Here is a 20,268-nt window from a genome sequence, read left to right as displayed (position 1 = left end):
CAGCTTCACCAACAATGCAGACAGAGCAGGGGATAACAGAGCATCAGAGAGAGTAGACTCTCCAGGTGGGGTGCATGAGCTGGACCTTAAAGATGAGCTAGTTGGACTTTGAACCAGCAGAAAAAGAGCTATGCAGGGCCCCTACTGTGCATCCTATAGATCAGCTCACATAATGGGGAGCCTGCTCCCTGGCACCCAGAGATCCTTATAATAGACATAGCAGGACTGGGGTTGATGGGGTGCAGACCTAGGCTGGAGACAGCAGTGGGATTCCTTATACCACCCCTGTCACGCACACAATGCCCTACACAGACATACACAGGCTCAGTCCCCACGAGGCCGGCAGTGGGCTGAGCAAGGCCAGGCAAAGGGTCGGTGGGTGCCTTTCAGAGCGGCTCCAGGCCTGCACCTGAGGAGGCCCGCTCAGCTTCATTCTGGAGCAGCTGCTCAGCGGGGCGTGAAGCAAAGCCATTCAACGTACACAAAACACAAGCGACTGCAGGGCAGGCACAGGTGAGCAAGATCGGAAAAATGTGTCAGGCTGGGAACAAAAACAAGACAAACAAGCACACAGAAACCAGCACAAGTCAGAAATGGCTTCAGACACACACAAAAGGGATAGCAGGCAGGGAGACAGTGGGGGGCAGGAGACCTGAGTCCCACATCCCTCGTCCACTGACAAGCTGTGTGGCCTTGAGCAAGTCGCTTGGGAGGTGGGACTCTGAACATCACGGTCCTCTAAGATCCCACCTACTAAACCAAGGCTCCCAGCTGGTTCTATAGGGCAGAACCTGGAGGAGGACTAAGAGATCTGCCCCAGGCAGGCTCTGAGGTTCCCCCGCTCTTCGCAAGGCCACCCAGTGGGCCCTCAACCTGCTGACCAGGGCAGGAGGGTGCACGCGGCCCCAGCGAGCAGTAGGCACAGGGACGCCGTGGGAACCCTCCTGGGGGGACCCCAGCTCTCAAAAAGTACTCCCTGTTTGGAAGGACTAAAATAAACAGACATTACAGGCATTAAGGAACACCCCTTAAGAGTCAGAAGAACCAGGTCCCACCCCGGTTCAGCCACTTCGTAGCTGTGTGGCTCTGAGGAAGCGACTAAACCTGCTTTGTGGTCAGGATGCTCATCCGTGAGGCCTCGTCCTGGGGGAGATCCCTCCCTCCTCACTGGACCGCCTGCTCTGAGGATTAACTAGAGAACAAAGGTAGACTCTAGCAGGATGCCTGTCACTGACATGGTGGCAACTGTTGCTCTCACTGACCATGATGGTAAACACCTGAGAGCTCGGGTGGTTCTGCATATCTCCCCCCTCATCCTGAGGTGCAGCCTGGCTTGGGGCAGAGACTGAGAAATGGACCCATATCTCCCAAAGGGGGAAGGAGAGTCAGCAAGGAGCACTTGGTCAGAGCCATTCCAGGGACTACTGGCTTCCAGACCCCCCAATCTCTCTCCCTCCATTCAGGAAAGGTCTGGAAAGGACGTGTGCTTTACAACTTCCCAGCACCCAGTTTCCATATGCCAGTAAGAGAGCGATGGAATACTACTCAGGGCTGGAATGTCCCTACCCATCTTACAGGTGAGAAAATGAGGCTCAGAGACACGAAAGGCCTTGCCAGTGGAAGCCCTAGAACCCAGGAACACAATACCTGGACAGGACTCTGTCCACCATACTTCAGCTGAGAGTGAGTACCTATGGGCAGGGGCCAGGCTGCTTACTGGAGAGCCTGAATAGCCAGCCCTTACCAGCTGGGGGCTCTGGGCAGATCAAGTGGTCACTGCAGCCCCAACCTCCCTAACTGTGTAAGGTGAGAGAGAGAGGTGAAGCCTCTAAGACAGAAACACAAGCCAAGCTCCTCCACCTCCCCCAGACCAGCGTCCGTGTTTCTTCACAGTAATACAATGGGGATAGTTCTGAAAACCAGAAAGAAGTCTCCAAAACAGACCTGGATCTTCCCAGCAGGTCTCAGGTTGGACACTTCCTGTCTGGAGAACTGCATTAAAAGGTACAAGGAAGTCTTCTTTAAATCGAGAGGCCTCTACAGACAGCCAAGAACTCTAAATGTTGGCCACCCACATCCTACATGTGCAAGAGCATGCTCACAGGATGTCTGAGAGGAGCACGGGGGTGTGGCAGCCCATCCCTTCCCATGGGCCCCAGGACACAGCCTCCCAGCTTGCATTTATACTTATCTGCCCACTTGCGCTGCAAATACCTCCTCCAGTTCAACAAGCTTGTGCCACGTCTTACTCTATGGCAGGCCCTGTGCTACACTATGTCCTGGAGACACAGAAGGAAGTAAGACACTGCCCTCCCTCCAGGAGCTTGCAGAGGAGCACAGCGGGAGCTCAGACAAGGGCTAACCGAGGGTGGGGTGGTTAGGGATGGCTTCCCCACATAAGGGGCACCCACCAGAGCTCAATCTTGAAGGGTAAAAAGAGCTAATCAGATGGAGGGAGGGATGGGTGTTCCAGGAGATGAGGCACCTGAGCAAAGTCCCAGAGGCGTAAATGGCTCGGGGTGCATCGGGGTGTACCATAAATTCAGCAAGGCAGAGCCACGGGAGGCCAGCCGCTCCCAGAGATGGCCGGGCTGGCACAGGCTCTGTGGCTCCCTCTGCCTGATCTGGAGTCCTGACTGCCCAGACTAGGTCTGACCTCTGCCAACAAACCGGAAAGCCACACAGTCACTCAGCCAGATTGCCACTCCCCTGCCACGTACAGGAGACAAGGCCAGTTTGTTGTCCCAACTGCCTCAGTTCCTTCCTCTGTGAGATGGGAGGGTCACATCCTAGCCACTTACAATGGAGGCACATCCCCAAAGCTCAAGGACTCCCACAGACGGCCCCTCCATCCTCACAAAGCCAGCCCCGGGCACACCTGGAATCCCATACCCCGTGTCTTCCTGCCCCCATCAGACAGTAGGTGGCCTGGGGCACTCTGAGCAAAGCTTGCACTATGCCTGATCCTGTAGAGGTTTTTCAAACAACGACTAATCCTCCTGTCCACCTGTCAGAGCCAATGACGCCCCTCCAGAATCCCACGCTGACCAGGACTCAAGGAGCCTGACCATTTGGGCAGGTCTCACAGATGATCTGGCAAGAGCAGGGCCCCCTCACAGCACTCAGTGGGGTATGAGCCACAGAAGGTGAGGCCCAAGACCCCAATCAGAGAGATGGGCAAGAGCGGGGCATATGAGCAAGCTCTGGGGGTATGTGGGTCTCCCCAGTAGCCTGGCATTTTAAAATCACTTGCAGTTTATACTTCACTGAATTCCCAAAAAGATTATGAACAACTGGTGTGTGCACTCAGACCAAGAAAACAAATCAAACACCATTAAGAAGAGGTAAACAAAATGTGAGAAATGCTCACAGTTTACTATAAACAAGTTTGAACTAGAAACTTCTAGAACTGGAACTTCTAGAAAGGAACATTCAAAGACTCCATCCTCCAGAAGATGCAGCAGGATCGCCCATGTTGCCTAAACAAAGACTACGAAGCACAGATCCGGCTTCACCATCCTGACAAGAAACAGCAGCGCCTGCTCCAGAACACAGGTGAAATCAACTTAGCATTGCTGAGCCTCTGCCCAGAGCCAGGCATGTGCTAGGCACAGTCAGGAAGGGAGAGAGGAAGATAGGGGCCTCTTCCTTCTAGCAGAAAAGAGAAAGCATGGGCACAGCTGAGCACCAGATGAGGCCACAGTGGTGCTTTCAGAGAGAGACCAACAGTGCACTGTTAAGGGGTGTTGGGGGGATGAGGGGAGGGTCAGAGCAGGAGAGAACACTGTAGTTTGGGGAATTGAAGATGACTGGAAAGAACATGAGGACACCTGCGCCATGGTCTGAGTGTTTGGGTGTCAAATGTTTGTGTGTCAAACAAATTTCTATTGTTTATAAGCCACCCAGTCTGTGGTATTTCAGCAGCTTGAACAGACTAAGACACCCTGAGAGAAACCTGGCCAGAACGCTGTTTTTCTGAGCTAGCTCCACTGCCCTCCAATTGAATCAACAGGCATTGTGCCTTCTAAGATGATGAGAAAAGGGTCCCTCCTCCCAACACACCTACTCAGGTACCATCAGTAGCAGCCACCATTTATTAGCCACCTGCCATGTGCCAGGCCCCATGCTGCCTCATTTTACCATATGGCCACCCTGTCAGGTCATGTGTGAGGGGATGGAGGCTCAGAGGGGTTACACCCAGGGCCACACTGTTCCCAAATGTCACAGACTGCATCTGAGCCCAGGTCCTGGGCTCCAAGCCATGCGCTCGGGCCCCAAGGCCTCTCCCTGGCAGGCAGGGCAGACTCTGCGGGTGGTGAGCTCCAGCGAGGAGAGGAAGAGGAGGTCAGAAAGCACAAGAGTGCTCCCAAGGCCCGAGGACCAGAGCAGGGCAACAGAGGCCAGCTTCTGGGACACTCCGTCCAACCAGCAGGAGGATCACTTAATCGGGGCTGCTTAACAGTAATTACCCCAATAAATAAAACAAATGGCTTTAATTTAAAACTCATTAAGTTAACAGCAGGCTTTGTGCCAGCTGACAGGGCCTGGCTCTGCTGCTCAGAACAGGCACTTGAAACAGAGATGGGAGCACACAGGGATGGGAGCACACAGGGATGGGAGCACACAGAGATGCGAGCACAGACTCGCCTCTTGCCGCCAGGGTCTCTAGTAAAGGGCCTTGCAGTCTGGGGGTGGGAAGGGCAGAAGGTGATGTCCTGGTCATCCTGACGAGCCCTCTGCAACCCACAGGCCAGTGTGAGTGGCAGAGGCCAAAGGCAAGAGTCCTGGATGGGAAAGGGTGTGAGGGAGGGAAGCAGGGAGTCCCTCCCAGGCCCTGCCGGGTACCCGAGATGGCCTGCTCCAGGTGCGGGAGACGCAGGCAGCCGCCCTTCTTGACCCCTCTGGCCGCAGTTGGGCGACCCCTCTGGCCGCAGGCGGGCTCCTCCTCTCCTCTAACGGTCTCCGTCCGCCAGAGACAGGCTGCGGACGCTCACATTTACCGCTCAGACGGGGCCCATGTGGTGGGATCCGAGCCCATCCGACAGCTGAGGACGCGGAGGCTCCACGCAGTCAGGCAACCCGGCCACAGGCACGCGGCCTGCCAGGACCAGAGCCAGGACCCGCACCCAGGCGCATGCGCCCCTCCCCACCACGCCTGCCTCTCTCGGAGACTCGGGCCACTTGCCCAACTTTCCACCAAGTGCCAGGATGCCTGGGGCTACAGAGCGAGCGCAAACCGAGCTCATCGTGGGTGAGAGGGCTCCACGTTCACGCGGCTCCGAGAGACACACTTTCCCCTTTTAAGCGGAAGCCCGCCTCCTTTCACCCGGAGGGCCCGTGCTAGGTGCGATGGGGACCGCAGATTGAGGGGAAAGGATGCGCCCTGGGAAGCTGCGAGGCCCGTGGGCGGCGCTGGCTGGGGTCACAGGGCTGGGACCAAGGAGGGGCGAGGAGGCTGCGACGCGCAAGGACACACCCCACCCCGGTCCTCACGCTTCCCTCCGACTGTGCTGCAGGGAAGCACTGGAGGCTTCTCCAGCCAGGATCCCGGCTTCTTTTTCATCCACCTTTTTCAAAGGGCCGCCTCAAAGCAGGTTTACACCGGCGCAGGAAGGAAATGACCGCCCACAATCGCCACGCAGACTCCCTTTCATTTCAGTCTTCCTTTCTAAAACACGGAGGGAAAGGGAGGGGGACGCTCGTGGAGAAAGAACAAAAAGAGCTCTGCGTGCGCCCCAGACTTCGGCGGTGAGAGAAGCAGCGTGGGCCGGGCGCCCGGCTCGCGCCAAGCAAACGCGGTGCAGCGGCGCCCCCCAGCGGCCGCGCGGAGCGCCGCACTCGGCTCGTCGGCCCGGGAGCAGGAGGGCAAATTCCGCCCCACTGCCCGCGGGCCTCAGGGTGGACGCCGTGACCGGCAGGGGTGCCCGGCGGTCCAGTGTGGGCTGCACACCCGCTGTTCCTCCTCCTCCTGGTCGGGGAGGCCCGCGCGCGGATTCTAGCCCTGAAGCTCCTTCCAGCGCGCACCCTCAAGCACAGGACACACCACAGGATTCCCCTTCCAGGGATACGGCTCCCCCAGTACTAACTCCTTGGTCCGTCTCAAGCACAGGACAGCTGGAAAACTAGCCTCGAGGAATCGGCAGGGGTTCGACCTCCTGGGGTTCGACCTCCTGGGGTTCAGCGTAGTGCCCCCACTCCCAGTCAGAGATCCGTGGGGACACAGGGAGTTGAGCCCCGGCTGGACGGCCCCATGCCCTGCCCACTCTGCTGTGGGGGTAGGGAGAGCTGGCTCTCACCCACCCTTCCAAAAGGTACCCAGTGCTGCTAACGCTGACACTCAAATGGAACAGGGAAGGACCCAGGCTGGTTCTAACCCCAGCTCTGTGTGGCACTAAGTCACTCTGCCCCAAGTCTGTCACTGGGAGGATGCTGCACCCAGAGGTTCAGAGTTTCCTTCCTGCTCCAATGCTTGGTGACTCTGAGATGCCCTGTGAAGCCGAGGGAGACTGAAGCTGCACTGGCAGCAACCACCGTCTGTTCAGATTGAATGTACGCACTTGGGGGTGGCTTGGGAAGATGATGCAGATTGTGAGGTGGGCTACAGCCCACCCCTCACTAGCTCTCTGTCTTGTGGTGCCCCCTACTCCCTAAAGCACATCACCAAGCCCAGCCCCATGGCTTAGTGTGGGAGCTCAAGTCCCCAATCTCTCAGCCCTGGGGAGTCCTTCACCGTCACACTGATGCTCCAATGAGATGTTTGTGAAAGCTCTTTTATAGCTCTAAAGTGCTGAACAAATGTTGCTATTCTCCTAATGACTGTTGATTATTCTCCTAATCAAGTCTTAATACTATAACACCCCCTTGTTGGTTTTAGGCATAACATCACTATACGCATCAGACATTTCCAAACCGTGTTCTCCAGAATACAAGTGTTTCCAGAGATGGCACAACATCTTTCAGGGTGAGGAGGAGAGAGTCAAGGTACCTGGTTTTTCTTGTAAAATGCATTTTGGTAAATATGTAAGAAAAATACCAAATACATTTTTTTTTTTATAATTTATTTATTTTTTCCCCTAAGGCCCCAGTAGATAGTTATATGTCATAGCTGCACATCCTTCTAGTCTCTGTATGTGGGACACGGCCCCAGCATGGCCAGAGAAGCGGTGCGTCGGTGCGCGCCGGGGATCCGAACCCGGGCCGCCAGCAGCAGAGCATGCGCACTTAACCGCTAAGCCACGGGGCCGGCCCCCAAATACATTTATGCAGTTGACCTTATCAATATATAATCATCTCGTCATTAATCATAAGGGAAATGCAAATCAAAACCACAATGAGATGCTACTTTACACCCACCAGCACAGCTATAATCAAAAAGACAGACAAGTGCTGGTGAAGATGTGGAGAAATCGGAACCCTCAGAAATTGCTGGTGGGAATGAAAAATGCTACAGCTACCTCAGAAAACAGTCTCACAGTTCCTCAAACGGTTAAAGAGAGCTACATGTGACCCAGCCATTCCACTGCTAGGTATATACTCAAGAGATGTGAAAACATATCCACACAAAAACTTGTAAATGAGTATTTACAGCGAATTATCATCATAACCAAAAAGCAGAAACAACCCAAATATCCATCAACTAATGAATGGATAAACAAAATGTGGTATATCCATACAATGGAATATTATTTGACCATAAAAAGGGATGAAGTACTGACACGTTACAACATGAACCTTAAAAACATTATGCCAAGAAGCCAGATGAAGAAGGTCACAGAGTGAATGAGTCCATTTATATGAAACGTTCAGAATAAGCAAATTTATAGAGACAGAAAGCAGATTAGTGGTTGCCAGGGCTAGGAGAAGGGAGAATGGGGAATAACTGCTAATAGTTCTGGGGTTTCTTTTTGGGGTGATGAAATGTTCTGGAATTAGTGGTCATGACTAAACAACCTTGTGAATATTAAAAACCACTGAACTGTGTATCTTAAAGGGGTGAATTTTAGGGCCGGCCCCGTGGCTTGGCGGTTGGGTGCGTGCACTCTGCTGCTGGCGGCCCGGGCTCAGATCCCAGGCACACACCGACGCACCGCTTCTCCGGCCATGCTGAGGCCGCGTCCCACATACAGCAACTGGAAGGATGTGAAACTATGATGTACAACTATCTACTGGGGCTTTGGGGGAAAATAAATAAATAAATAAAATTATTTTAAAAAATGGGTGAATTTTAGAGTATGTAAATTATATTAGTTTTTTTACATTGCAAAAAAATGTAATTATCTGTCTTTTTAAAATGGCCCATGGAAACAGAACAGCCAGGAAATCGTGAAGAATCACTGATGCCCAAAGCTGGAACATTTCATCTGTGCATTGAGGCCCCCACAACATTTACAAATCACCCATGTATCAGCGTATTTCATCTATATGATGATCCCTGGCCTATGTTGTGGGCTTTGCCTTATCATTTCAACACATACCTGTGAAATTATCCAGAGTTTCTTGTATATGATACAATAATATTATACAAAGTTATTCTCTACAGATCCATGAGTAAAGTTTTCCATGAGAAACATGCATTGGTACACAAACAGTTGTTTCACGCACGTATTATAATTTAAGAGTTCTACTGTTAAATGAGTTTGGTAAAATACCACTGTTCTCTAAATTCTGGAGTATAAAATGTCAGCCTATCTTTTCAGAGCCTCTCATTTCAGGACACATTTGTCTGATCACCTCTTTCCCAGACTGTCATAACTTATTCGAAAGTTTCATTCTGGTGCCAAGTGCCTGGTGCTCTGACCAGCTGGAGAATCTGCATTTCAATGTCACCTGTGTGTCATTAGCTTCATCAGTGAGACAGCCAGCATCGAGGTCTTTACACTCAGGCTTCTTTCAAGCCCCAGCTACGAGCTGAGCTATCATCTTTTCAAAGCCATGCAGAGTTTTAAGTTTTCTTGCAGTGAAGGAAACTCTGGAAATTCCCTAGTGTGACCAAGAGCTTTCCCATCTGTCTAGTCACTCCTAGGACTCAGCATACCTTCCTCCTGGAATCCACCGATCACTTTAAGTGTGGAATGCACACGGCTCCCTTCTTATTCCTAACTTGTCATCTGGAGACTGAGCAACCCAGTGTCACGCTCCGAGGAGGCAGAGGTTTGACGGACGAGGGACAGATCACCGAGCACTCTTCAAGGATTTCTTGGGTTCAATTAATACAGCCATCAATCGGTCAACTAAAAATATTTATTGAGAGCCTAAAATGTGTCAGGAACTGTGCTAAGAATATGACAGTGATGGAGGAAAGATGGAGCACCTCCGTTTCCATTGTTTCGTGCCTTCTATATGGAGGAGGCTCCACTAGACCAGCACGCCTGGCCTCCTGCTCCCCACCCGACATCTCCTTCCCCACCATGCACACCAACGCCTCCCTTAAGGCAGGAGAAGAAACTGATCTGATGGGTGACTTTGGGAGTCTTGTCTGCCAGGTCCCTTCTTCCCCTCTCCTCTCCTCTGGAATTACCTGCGGAGAGCCTGCCCATCCCTGCAGGGAGGCCTGTGGCCGTCCAGGGCCGCCTGTCCTTCCGGAAGTCTATCTGGTTAGGAGGCTGCCTGCCCCATGTCTATCACTTCCAACTTAGGCCAGAAATAGGAGTGGCATTTATGGGGCTCCTGACGACCTCAACAGATGAAGAAGGTAAGCAGTGCCCCTGCCCTCATGGACACTATACTCTAGTAGGGAGAGGCCGGCTGCAAACAAGTGACCAGGATGTTTTCTCAAACTTGTGGGGCACACCCCCACGTGACGTCTTCTCACATGCATTCTGACTAGAGCTTTCCCTTCCAGACTGTCCAACAGCTCACCTTTCGCTCCTTCAGCCCCGGCTCAAATGCAGCATATCCATGGGGCCGGCCCTGACCACCTATGCAAACGCCAGCTCCCCACCCGACACATACTCCCCATGTCCTTCTCCTGCCTTACTTCTCTCTACACACCTTATCACGATCTGACTCACTCTACGTGCTCGCTTATTTGTTGGAAGTCGACCTCCCACACATCCCCCGCAACCCTGTAAGCTCCGTGAGGACAGGGACTCTGTTCTGTTCCTGCTGTTACAGGCACCTAGGACAGGGCCTGGCCCAGGATATGCGCTCAGTAACATCTGTTGAATGAATGAATGAACAAATGAATATGTGCTACCAACAAGGTGATGGGAAAGATCAGGAGGGCTGGGGTGGGGGCTGCTTTAGAAAAGGGGTTCAAAGAAGGGCTTTCTGAGTGATAACACAGTGACAGCACAGGAGAAACACCACAAAGAAGCAACACTGCTGACCGCTTGAGGGTGTACCAAAAGAGGCGGTGAGCCCCACCAGGCCGCTTCAGGGGCTGGCCACCCCGAAAAGGAGGGAGATGACCACAGGGCCCTGTCAGAGCCGAGTCATGGCGAGGTGCTCTGGGGCACGCTCATTGTGTTGAACTCCCCACAAGTCAGCAGAGTAGGACTGTGTTGTGAGACTGGACACACAACACAGCAGCCCTGGGCTGGATGCACCACAGCATGGCAGCACTTAATCCTCACCACCACGTGTGAGGTGGGTGTGTAACCCTCACTTTACAGAGGAGGCCTCAGAGGGCCTGAGAGGGGGATTGCCCACGGTCACCCAGCAGTAACGGGCAATGGGGCTTTAAACTCAGCGCTGTCTCACTCCCTCAGGACCATATCCTGCCCACCCCACTGGGTTTTGCAGGAGGACAGGATGTACGTGAGTGTGATGCTAAGCAACGTGGTTCCTGGATGGCAGGCGCTGTGCCTGACCCCTGCCTGCAGCCCCTGCAGCTGTGAATTCAGGGTCCCACACACAGCAGGTGCTTGGTCATTCCTGGTGCTTCAAAGTGCAGGGTGGGCTCCTGAGGGGTGGAGATGGCTGGTTGCCCACCCAAAAACCTGCTCTCCTCTCCTCCCTTATTAACTGAACCTCTCTTTTTAACTGGGTACTCCGCTTTGGTCCTACCTGCATCCTGCTGCTGCAACACAGATGTGACGGCTAAAGCTCTGGCAGCCATCCTACACCATGAGGACAAGGACCACTCCCTAGGGATGGTGAAGCAAAGAGCTGGAAGGAGCCCAGGATCCAGATGACTTCATGAAGCTCCTATGCCTCTTTCCCAGACTGTCATAACTTATTCGAAAGGCCCAGGAATGCCTATCTCTGGACGTCATTGAGATGGGAAATAAAGCTCAATCTTGCTTAAGCCACCACTATTTGGGGGTTCCCATGGCATATTCCATCAAACCTGATACAGCAAGGAAGGCTTATGGAAGAGGTAAGTCTTGACCTAAGTTTTAAAAGCGTAGGATTCCACTTGACAGACAAAATGAGACAACAGATGGCTCAGAGGCAGAGCAAGCAAAGTTTCATGATAAGGAACAGCTTTTTCTACAGCTTAGGGAGGAAAGTCTGGACAAGGAAGCTGAAGCCAGCTGCTGCGGGTCTAGAATGTTGGAATGACCTGGGATGACAGTCAGCCAGGAGCCAGGAGGTTTTGAGTGGAAATGATGTAATAAAAGCAGCATTTTAGCAAGGGGAAGGCAGCAGGCTTTCCCATGCCAACAGAGCCAGGATAGCGTGGATGAGAGAAAGCTGTTCAGCGAGATGTTTCCTTAACACCTACTATGTGCCGGGCACTGTGCTCCCAGGGAGGGCTGCACAAAGGAATGGACGCCTGAACCAGGTCTGAAAGACTGGCAGGAGAGCACCAGGCACTCCTGTACCCCTCACAGCAGGACTCCCATGCCTGCCTTTGCAGCCCCATACAAACTCACATTCCCAGCCCCACCCAGGACAGTCCGACCCACAGACTGGGGCAGGGCCCAGGACTCTGGCTTTTTTGGGGGTTTTTTTGGTGAGGAAGGCTAGCCCTGAGCTAACATCTGTTGCCAATCTTCCTCTTTTTGCTGAGCAAGATTCGCCCTAGGCTAACATCCATGCCCATCTTCCTCTATTTTGTAATGGGACACCGCCACAGCATGGCTTGATAAGCAGTGCATAGGTCCGCACCCAGGATCTGAACCTGCAAACCCCGGGCCGCCAAAGCGGAGCACATAAACTTAACCACTACACCACCGGGCCGGCCCCAGGACTCTGCATTTTTAATAAGTGTCGCCAGGTGATTCTATGGCGTTAGACCTACGGCACAGAATAGTAGGCATATAGACCTACTATATAGGCTAGAAGCAGCTCCTAACCTGGTACCTGGAACCCAGCAGGTTCAGATGGTTACTAAATAAACAAACAAATAATATACTCCAATACTGTAGGAGTGACTAATCATAGGGTTTTCAAGGTAAAAAAGTTTAAGAGAAGGAGAAAAAGAAAAAAACTCTGAGTAGAGCTGTGAGGACAGGACATTGTGTACATCACTCATTCATAAGGTCGCCAGGAGTCAGAGCCGCCTTGACAGCATATAATAACCACTGTTAGGAGACAAACCAGTAGATTCTAAAAAGACTTTCAATAATAACTGAAACAAGATTTTTCTGGCTAAGTGAATGGTTTTTTAGCTAATATTTAACTAACCAAAACATAATCTAAGGTCACTATGATGTATTTCCACAACCATTTCAGCAAAATGGTGCTCCTACGTCACTTGAAAATGGCCCTCTGGGTGTGAGCACATCTCTGCTGCTCATGGTAGCCCTGCTCTGCATCCTGGAGACGTAGTGGGGTCCCAGAGCCCACCCTGAGGGAGGAGGAGCCCCCAGGCTGTCTCCACACAGTTGGCTGAGCAAGGAGCCACCTTCCTCTTCCCAAGGTGTTCTAACACCCTTCAAGGCAACTCTCCCTGGAAGTGAACTGTCCTCCTTACCTTTCTTATAAGGGAGAAGTGTTCCTTAAAGGGGAAACATGGTACAAAGAGAAAAACATTGGCCTAGGTCACGGGGTCTAGCCCAGCCGGTCAGCGACTCCCCAAGCAGCCTTGGGAAGCCTCCTCACCTGTTGTGCTATATGCTCTTGAAGATCCCTTCCAGCTCTGATGCAACCAGGGTGAGAATCTCTACAGTTTCCTTCTTCCTAATTAATACTGAATAAATAATTCTCAGTATAAGATGCACTCCAACATGTACAGCATAACTGTAGTGCTGGGGATACAACGTTTCAGAGAAGTCAGGGCCCTTAAGGAATTTATAGTCTAGCAAGGCAGACAAATAATTCATTCAATAATTATATAATTACAACTGTGATAACTGTTACTATGGAAAAATACTTGACGCTACGAGAGGGTGGAATAAGGGCTCAGGAAAGCTTTACCAAGGAAACATGTATGCTGAGACCTGAAAGCAGGGCACCAGTTAAGGATGGGGGCACAGGGGCATTCCAGGCAGAGGGAACAGCATGTGTGAAGTGGTGCCTGAAGATGCATTCCTTTCAGGAATAGTCCAAACCTGAGAAAAAATTAGATGACAAATAAAATGAGGAAAATCTTTTAGGACCACACATTTAAAGAAAAAAGAGCACCTTTTATCACAAACAGATTCACACAATATGAATTCAAAAGCACTTTTATGCTGGAACTGATAAACCTTTATCTGACAACGGCCATCTGGCTAGAAGCCGTGGACCCTCACCTCTCTTGCCTCAACAGGGGTGGTGTCAATTCCCTCAGGTCATTTGCAGCTGCCTCTAGGCCTTGAGTGACCACTATGGCTGTCGGAACTGGGCTCAGCAGAGGGAGGGAGGGAGTCAGAACATGAAAGACAGACTCCAAGACAGGAACCTGGCCCTGAGGCTGGTCTGACCCTGGACCAATATTTCTGGTGCGACTATGTGCCAGGCATTATGCATACGGATGGGAGGTAAGATGTGACAGTCACAGCACCGGGAGGTACTCAAGGGAGGAAGAGGAAGACACGCCTTTCAAGGAGGGGATGGTATCTGAAGATGGGCAAGACTTGGAGGGGGACAGAGAAAGAGCATCCTGACAGGGGACGACATAAGCAAAGGCATGTAGGCTGGAAAGCAGCGGGTGTGCAATAAGCAGCTGGAGACTGGGATTCGGGGATGGCAGAGATCCGGCAACGGCGTGGAGTAGGCCTGAGTTGCTTCCTCTGTCTCAGAAAGGGAAGAGATGACAATGCTGGTCAAATCTCAGCTCTGTCCAGACCGGACCTATGACCAAGGGCCCTCAGTTTTCTCCATTTGACTAGCACAGTTTCTCAAACATTAGAGTCCTAAGGACCACCTGGGACAGGTTACCAGGCCCCACCTCCGGAGATTCCAATTAGGGAAAGTGGGATGAGCCCCAGGCTGAAAAACCCCAGGTCAGACAGTGGGTCCCACAGGCCCCTCCAGCCACAAGCTCCAGGGCCTGGACTCTTGGCCTCCTACAGCATGAAATCCAGACCCAGGTGCCCTTCCCCGTGGTGGGTGTCCCTGACGGGCTCATTTGTCCTGGGCAGGGAACAGACCTTCGATGGGGTGGAAGCAGGAATGGAGAGCTGTGGAGTGCTGGGCACGGCCTATCTCCAGGGTCTAGGGACACTCCCAGGGGAGGTGAAAGCTGAGTAAAAAGTGGCCAAGGGCCCAGGAAGGAAGTAAGGACCTTCTGGACAGACAGAACAGCTTGGGTAAAGGCACATTCAGTACAGTTAAGATCTAAGGTGCACCTAGGGGAAGGACAAGAAGCGAGGCTGGAGAGGAAGGCCAGGCTCACAACACAGACGTCCCTACCAAGAGATTGGGACTTGATTCCGTAGGCAACAAAAAGCTGACCCCTGAACCCTCAGGACCCTAGTAGCAGCTCCCCTGAGTCACTCACTGGGCACAGATACATGGAGCCCTACTCTTGCTTCACTCCCCTCCCTCAACATCAATCTCCATCCTTTAAGATCACCTACTACTCCAATCCAAAAATCAGACCTTGGAGCCCCTCTCTGCAACCATTAGGGCAAACTGAGGCAAGCAATTTGAGCAACTAACACTAAGCTAGGAACCCAATCTCTGATAGGCAGAGCCAGAAAAAATTACATGATGGGGAGAGGTGGGAGCTGCGACGGAGGCAGGCTGGTCCAGCCTGGGACCAGGGAGCTAGCTCTGCTCTCCCCAGATCATATCTGTACCTCTTAGGCTTTCTCTTCCTCCTTTGGAAGAACCTGCAGCTTCTCTAAATGGGTTCATGACCCTTGAGGGTAGAGGAGAAGGGGGCACAGAGAGGGGATGAGATGGTTCACACTGGCTGTGTCTGGGCTTGACCAGTTCCAAGTGAAATACCCTAAGAGCTACGAGAAATGTCACTGCAACGTCAACCATTCAAGCAGCCTCACCAAGACCCTGCCCAGCAGACTCGGCACAGGACTACTGGTGCCTTGAAATGACCTGCTCCATCCTCAAAGGAGGAGGAGGAGAATCAAAACAGGTGCCGACTCTGAAGGCACTGCTGAATCCTGCAACGCTAGCAAAGAGGGGGCGTGCCAATTCTCTAGGGGGCCCCCCTTAATGGGGGGAGACCCAGCCAGGGGGTCAGTGAACACCGCGGCTCCTCTCCTGCACAAGCTGAGCGCGACTGGCTCTAGGACACGCCCCCGGGCGATGCCTCCAGCATGCTGTGAACACACATTTGGTGGGGGCATGGTTAAGGGGTTAGGCTTCTACAGCCGTTGGCAGTAGACAGAGCAACGAAGACACCTCCCTTCCGACCGCTGACCGCACCGAGGACCGAGTGGGCCACCCGCCGGGAGCCCCCACCTGCGGCCCCGCTCACCTTGCACTTGAAGCCGGCGGCGGGCGGCAGCAGCTCCCGCAGCAGGGCCTTCGCCACCTCGCGGCTGGCCTCCTCGCTCACGAAATGCAGGTTAAGCACCTCGTGCGCCTCGAACTTGGCAAGGTGCAGCAGGGAGCGGAGCGCCACGCGAGCCTTGGCCTGCAGCGCGGCATTGTGTTCCGCCTTGGTGAACATCATCAGCAGGTGGTAGTCCACCGGCCCGGCCCCGCCGCCCTCCAGGCTCTTGGCCTTGGCGCCCGGGGCCGGCTCCAAGGAGCCCCGCGCCAGCTCCGGCGCGGGCGGCGAGGGCGCGGCGGGGGCCCCGGCGCGGGCCTCCTTCAGCCTCTTGGTGGCGCTGGAGAAGGTCTCCCGGCCCGAGCCCAGGTAGTAGAAGGCACAAACGGCAAGCGCCGCCGCCAGCAGCAGCGCGCAGTAGTGGGAGCGCACAGCGCCCAGGCGCGCCATGGGCCGAGAGCATGAGGGCCCGCCCCGGAGCAGACCCATGCGCCACGGGGCGGCGGGCCGAGCAGCCCGAGCAGCCCGAGCGGCAGCGGAGACCAAGACCCCAGCAGCCACTTAGCAGCCCCGGCGGCGGGCGGCAGCCATGGCGGGGGCGGAGCCGCGCTGCCCAGAGCCAATCCGCGGGCGCTGATGCGCGGAGAGGCGGGGCGAGGGCTGTCCGGCAGCCGCTAGGTCCTAGACTCCGAGGGATTAGAGGCCAGACGGCCCGCGCGTCCGCAGCAGCCGCCCCAGCGAGGTCGGAGGAGCCGGTAAGGACTCCGACGAAGGGGAAGCCAGATGGCTGTACGGTCTGTGAGATGGCCCTCTTAAATGCCCAGCCCCAGACGCTAGAAATCGAAGCTGAGCCTTGAAAGGAACTGAGGCTCCCCAACGCAGGACCTTCGGTTAGCAAAAAGACTAAACTGGACGCACAAAGAGAGAAAAATTTTCTCTCTCTACCTTTTTTTCCCCTAATATCTTGGAGGCCTTAAGTTCTCTCCCCGTCTCCCTTCACACCTTGAACACTAGCTGGGGCTGGGGAATTTAAACTAGCAAGCTCCTTCCCCATGCACGGTAAGGTTAAATGTCGCCTGAGGTGGAAATCGCCTGCCCACCTCACTTGGCATCTCTGAGGATGTGGCCAGCAGGGGGCCCCCGCTGCCCAAAACTTCGGGGTAGTTCAGAGAACCCCAGGGCAGTAACTAACACCCGAGACTGTGATACTTTTTTTTTTTTTAAACAAACTTGAACACTTTAAAAGAGCCTTAACATATACCAGGTAGTTTTGCGAATTCTTAATTAAGGCACATTGAGGTAACCTGCCCAAGGTCACACAGTGGCAGTTTTGACCATGGACAGTTGGACACTGCCAATGACATAAAAACCTCATTAACTTCTAAGGACTGATGATATACCACAGTGTTTATGTGTGTGTGTGTGAGAGGAAGATCAGCCCTGAGCTAACATCCATGCCAATCCTCCTTTTTTTGCTGAGGAAGACTGGCCCATCTTCCTCCACTTTATATGGGACGCCGCCACAGCATGGCTTGACAAGCAGTGGCTCTGTGCGCGCCTGGGATCCAAACCCAGGCCACCAGCAGCTGAGCGCGCGCACTTAAGCACTACGCCACGGGCCGGCCCCCTATCACACTGTTTAAGTAAACATGTACAAATGATCTGCATGCTTGAAAGAGGTGGAGGTGAAAATGCATGGACGAACGCATGTAGGAATTCTCTCACCAATTTGTCATGCCATGCCATTATTTCCCAAAGTGTGGTTCCCAGAACCACAATTCATCTCATTTTTCACTCTTTGTTCTTTTCAATTGGAGCAACACTTTCTGAAAAACACTGGACCTCTGAAGCAGTCTTGGCAACAAGTTAAATACATATTACTCACCTTGAAACCCAATGGCATAATTAACTCACTTGAGTAACAGTCTCTTGGTTTAGTTCATCTAATCCTCACAACTCTTAAAAGGTTATTATTTGCACTTTACAATTGAGGAAATTGAGATTTAGAGAAGTAAATCACCCAAATCTAGTTGGCTAGTAAGTAATGGAGCCAAGATCCCAACCCGTCTTACTGCTTCCAAAGCCCAAGATTTGAGCCAAGATTAGCGCAGAAAGCAGTAATTCAAGCTCTGAGTTGTGTGTATTTTACCACAACCTTCAGCAGATGGCTGTGGTTGAGACAGCAAGCTCTCTCGGCTTGTTAAAAGCAAGTTAAGAGAGCTGGAGTTCCAGGCTGGAAGTCCACTCGACCACTACAAATTGACAGACTTCAGGCAAATTACTTAATCTCTCTGAGCTGCCATCACGCACATATGTAAAATGGGGAAGATACTAGTACCTCTGCCTCACAGGAGTATGAGAGACAATAGACAAAAAGCAGTTAGACCAGTGCCTGACACTTAGTAAACAATAAATATCAACTATGCTAGAAACACCAAACTTTTTAAAAGTCTAAATATCCAAGTACCAAAAAATAATTTAGCAGCTATAGATTTTCTTGGCTATTTACAAACACTAAACCCCACATCTAGGGCCGGCCCCGTGGCTTAGCGGTTAAGCGCGTGCGCTCTGCTGCTGGCGGCCCGGGTTCAGATCCTGGGCGCGCACCGACGCACCGCTTCTCCAGCCATGCTGAGGCCGCGTCCCACATACAGCAAGTAGAAGGATGTGCAGCTATGACATACAACTATCTACTGGGGCTTTAGGGGGAAAAAAAAAAAATTAAACCCCAAATCTCCATTAAGACTTATGACGTGCTGTCATGTTCATGTTCCCCAGAATCCCCACAGCAGTGTGCTACAGCTGTATTATTACATCTTAATTACTGTTCATTAATAAGGGAGAAATAATTCTGGAATTGCACCTCCTAGTCCCCCCACCTATACCATCAATAAAGTATTTTTTTCCTCTGCCACTTATTCTAAAATTTATTCAACAAATATTTTATTTTTCAGATCTTTATAAGATCACTACTCCTGGCATTTATGGATAAGAAATGAATAACAAGATACTTTAAATTTTACATAGAAAGTCAGTTTTTTTGTTGTTAGCACCGTCAAGTGCATTCCGACTCCTGGCGACACTGTGTCCAGCAGAGCGCAACCCTGCAGGGTCTTTTTGCACCGTCCTCTTACCTTCCGGCGCTCTATCAGACAATGCTCAGCTGCTATTCATAGGGTTTTCATGGCCAATTTTTTCAGAAGTGGGTGGCCAGGTCCTTCTTCCTAGTCTGTTAGTCTGGAAGCTCCGCTGAAACCTGTCCACCAGGGGACCCTGCTGGTATTTGAAATACTGGTGGCATAGGTTTCAGCATCACAGCAATAGGCAGCCACCAGTGTGACAACTGACAGACAGGTAGTGTGGTTCCCTGACTGGAAACGAACCCAGGCTGCAGCAGTGAGAGCACCAGACCTTAACCACTGGCAGAAATCAGTAGACACAGGAAAATACTCGAGACTGGTTTTTTTCTCCAGCTTCTTCATTCCCAATTCTTTGACTATAAGGAAAAATAAGTGCTGCAGCTTCCTGAAGTATATAGCTGAGTGGAAGCTAAAATAGTGACTTGAAGGTAGCCATTTCTTCAGTAGATGTTGAGTGACTACCACATGCCAAGCATGGTCGCACCAGGGGATACAGCAATGAAAAAACTCCCTCCCGTCAGAGAGCTTATATTCTAGCAGGGGAAAATAGACAAGTAGGAAAAAGTATGTGGTGTGTCCGATGGTGATGTGCTATTTTCTCAGCTTAAAACAGATATATCTGGGTGTATAATTAGTAGATAAAGAACTTTGGTAAGCACAATAACCCTTCGGTTCTAACTTGAACTTCGACCAAATTCTGACTTCTGACCAGAGGAGATTATAGAGATACTTGGTTTTTCCTGTTGTGTAATTTCTACATCTGTAACATTGGACAGATTATCATTTTTTTTCCTGTATTGACTACTACCCAATATTGCCAAGAACACAGAGAAATAGGCAGTTTCCTCTGCAGCAGATGAGGGTATGTACATTGGTACGACTTTTCTGCACTTTGGCAATACTAAAATCTTTCTGGCCTCTAAGAGAACGTTTAATTCTTTCTCCTATGCAAAGGAATGTTTCTCCCTGAGACAGTGGTTCTCAAATTCTGGTTGGCATCAGAAGCTCCTGGGGAGCTTGGTAAAAACACAAAGGTGCAAGCCCCATTTATCTTCACTGAGCCTGGGCCTCAATGGTGCTTCTTTTACACACCAAAGTTTGAAAAGCACCGCCCTAGAACTTCACCCAGCCCTCTCCTTATGCTTCAGATTTTGGCGATGTCACTGCCTCAACAAGTGGTCTCTAAACACCAACCCATCCAGTGTCCAGGCAAGGCACCATCTTCAACCATCCTGTGAGGACCACCTACAAACTACCCACTCCCATCTGTCTCCATCACAAGAAGGCAAGACTCCAAGACAAAAGGAAGTGTGTCTACTTTTTTACCATGATATCCCCAGCACCTAACACAGTGCCTGA

General features: G+C 52.0%; 1 protein-coding gene across 2 annotated transcripts in view; it reads right to left on the bottom strand.

Annotated features, from left to right (window-relative positions):
- Window positions 1–16,348, bottom strand: part of XXYLT1 (xyloside xylosyltransferase 1) — a 177,137-nt gene extending 160,789 nt beyond the window's left edge. The window contains exon 1 of one of the 2 annotated variants that reach the window (XM_087439832.1): window positions 15,755–16,348. In XM_087439832.1, the coding sequence (XP_087295958.1) occupies window positions 15,755–16,258 (504 nt within the window). In that variant the 5' untranslated portion in view covers window positions 16,259–16,348. The remainder of the gene's footprint in view (window positions 1–15,754) is intronic. The other variant, XM_004424801.3, reaches the window with a different exon arrangement.
- Between the last annotated feature and the right edge of the window lie 3,920 nt (window positions 16,349–20,268).

This window comes from Ceratotherium simum, chromosome 15, assembly GCF_057802395.1.
Source record: "Ceratotherium simum simum isolate JZ-2026a chromosome 15, ASM5780239v1, whole genome shotgun sequence".
Taxonomy (NCBI): domain Eukaryota; kingdom Metazoa; phylum Chordata; class Mammalia; order Perissodactyla; family Rhinocerotidae; genus Ceratotherium; species Ceratotherium simum.
This window is presented reverse-complemented; position numbering and strand designations above follow the sequence as displayed.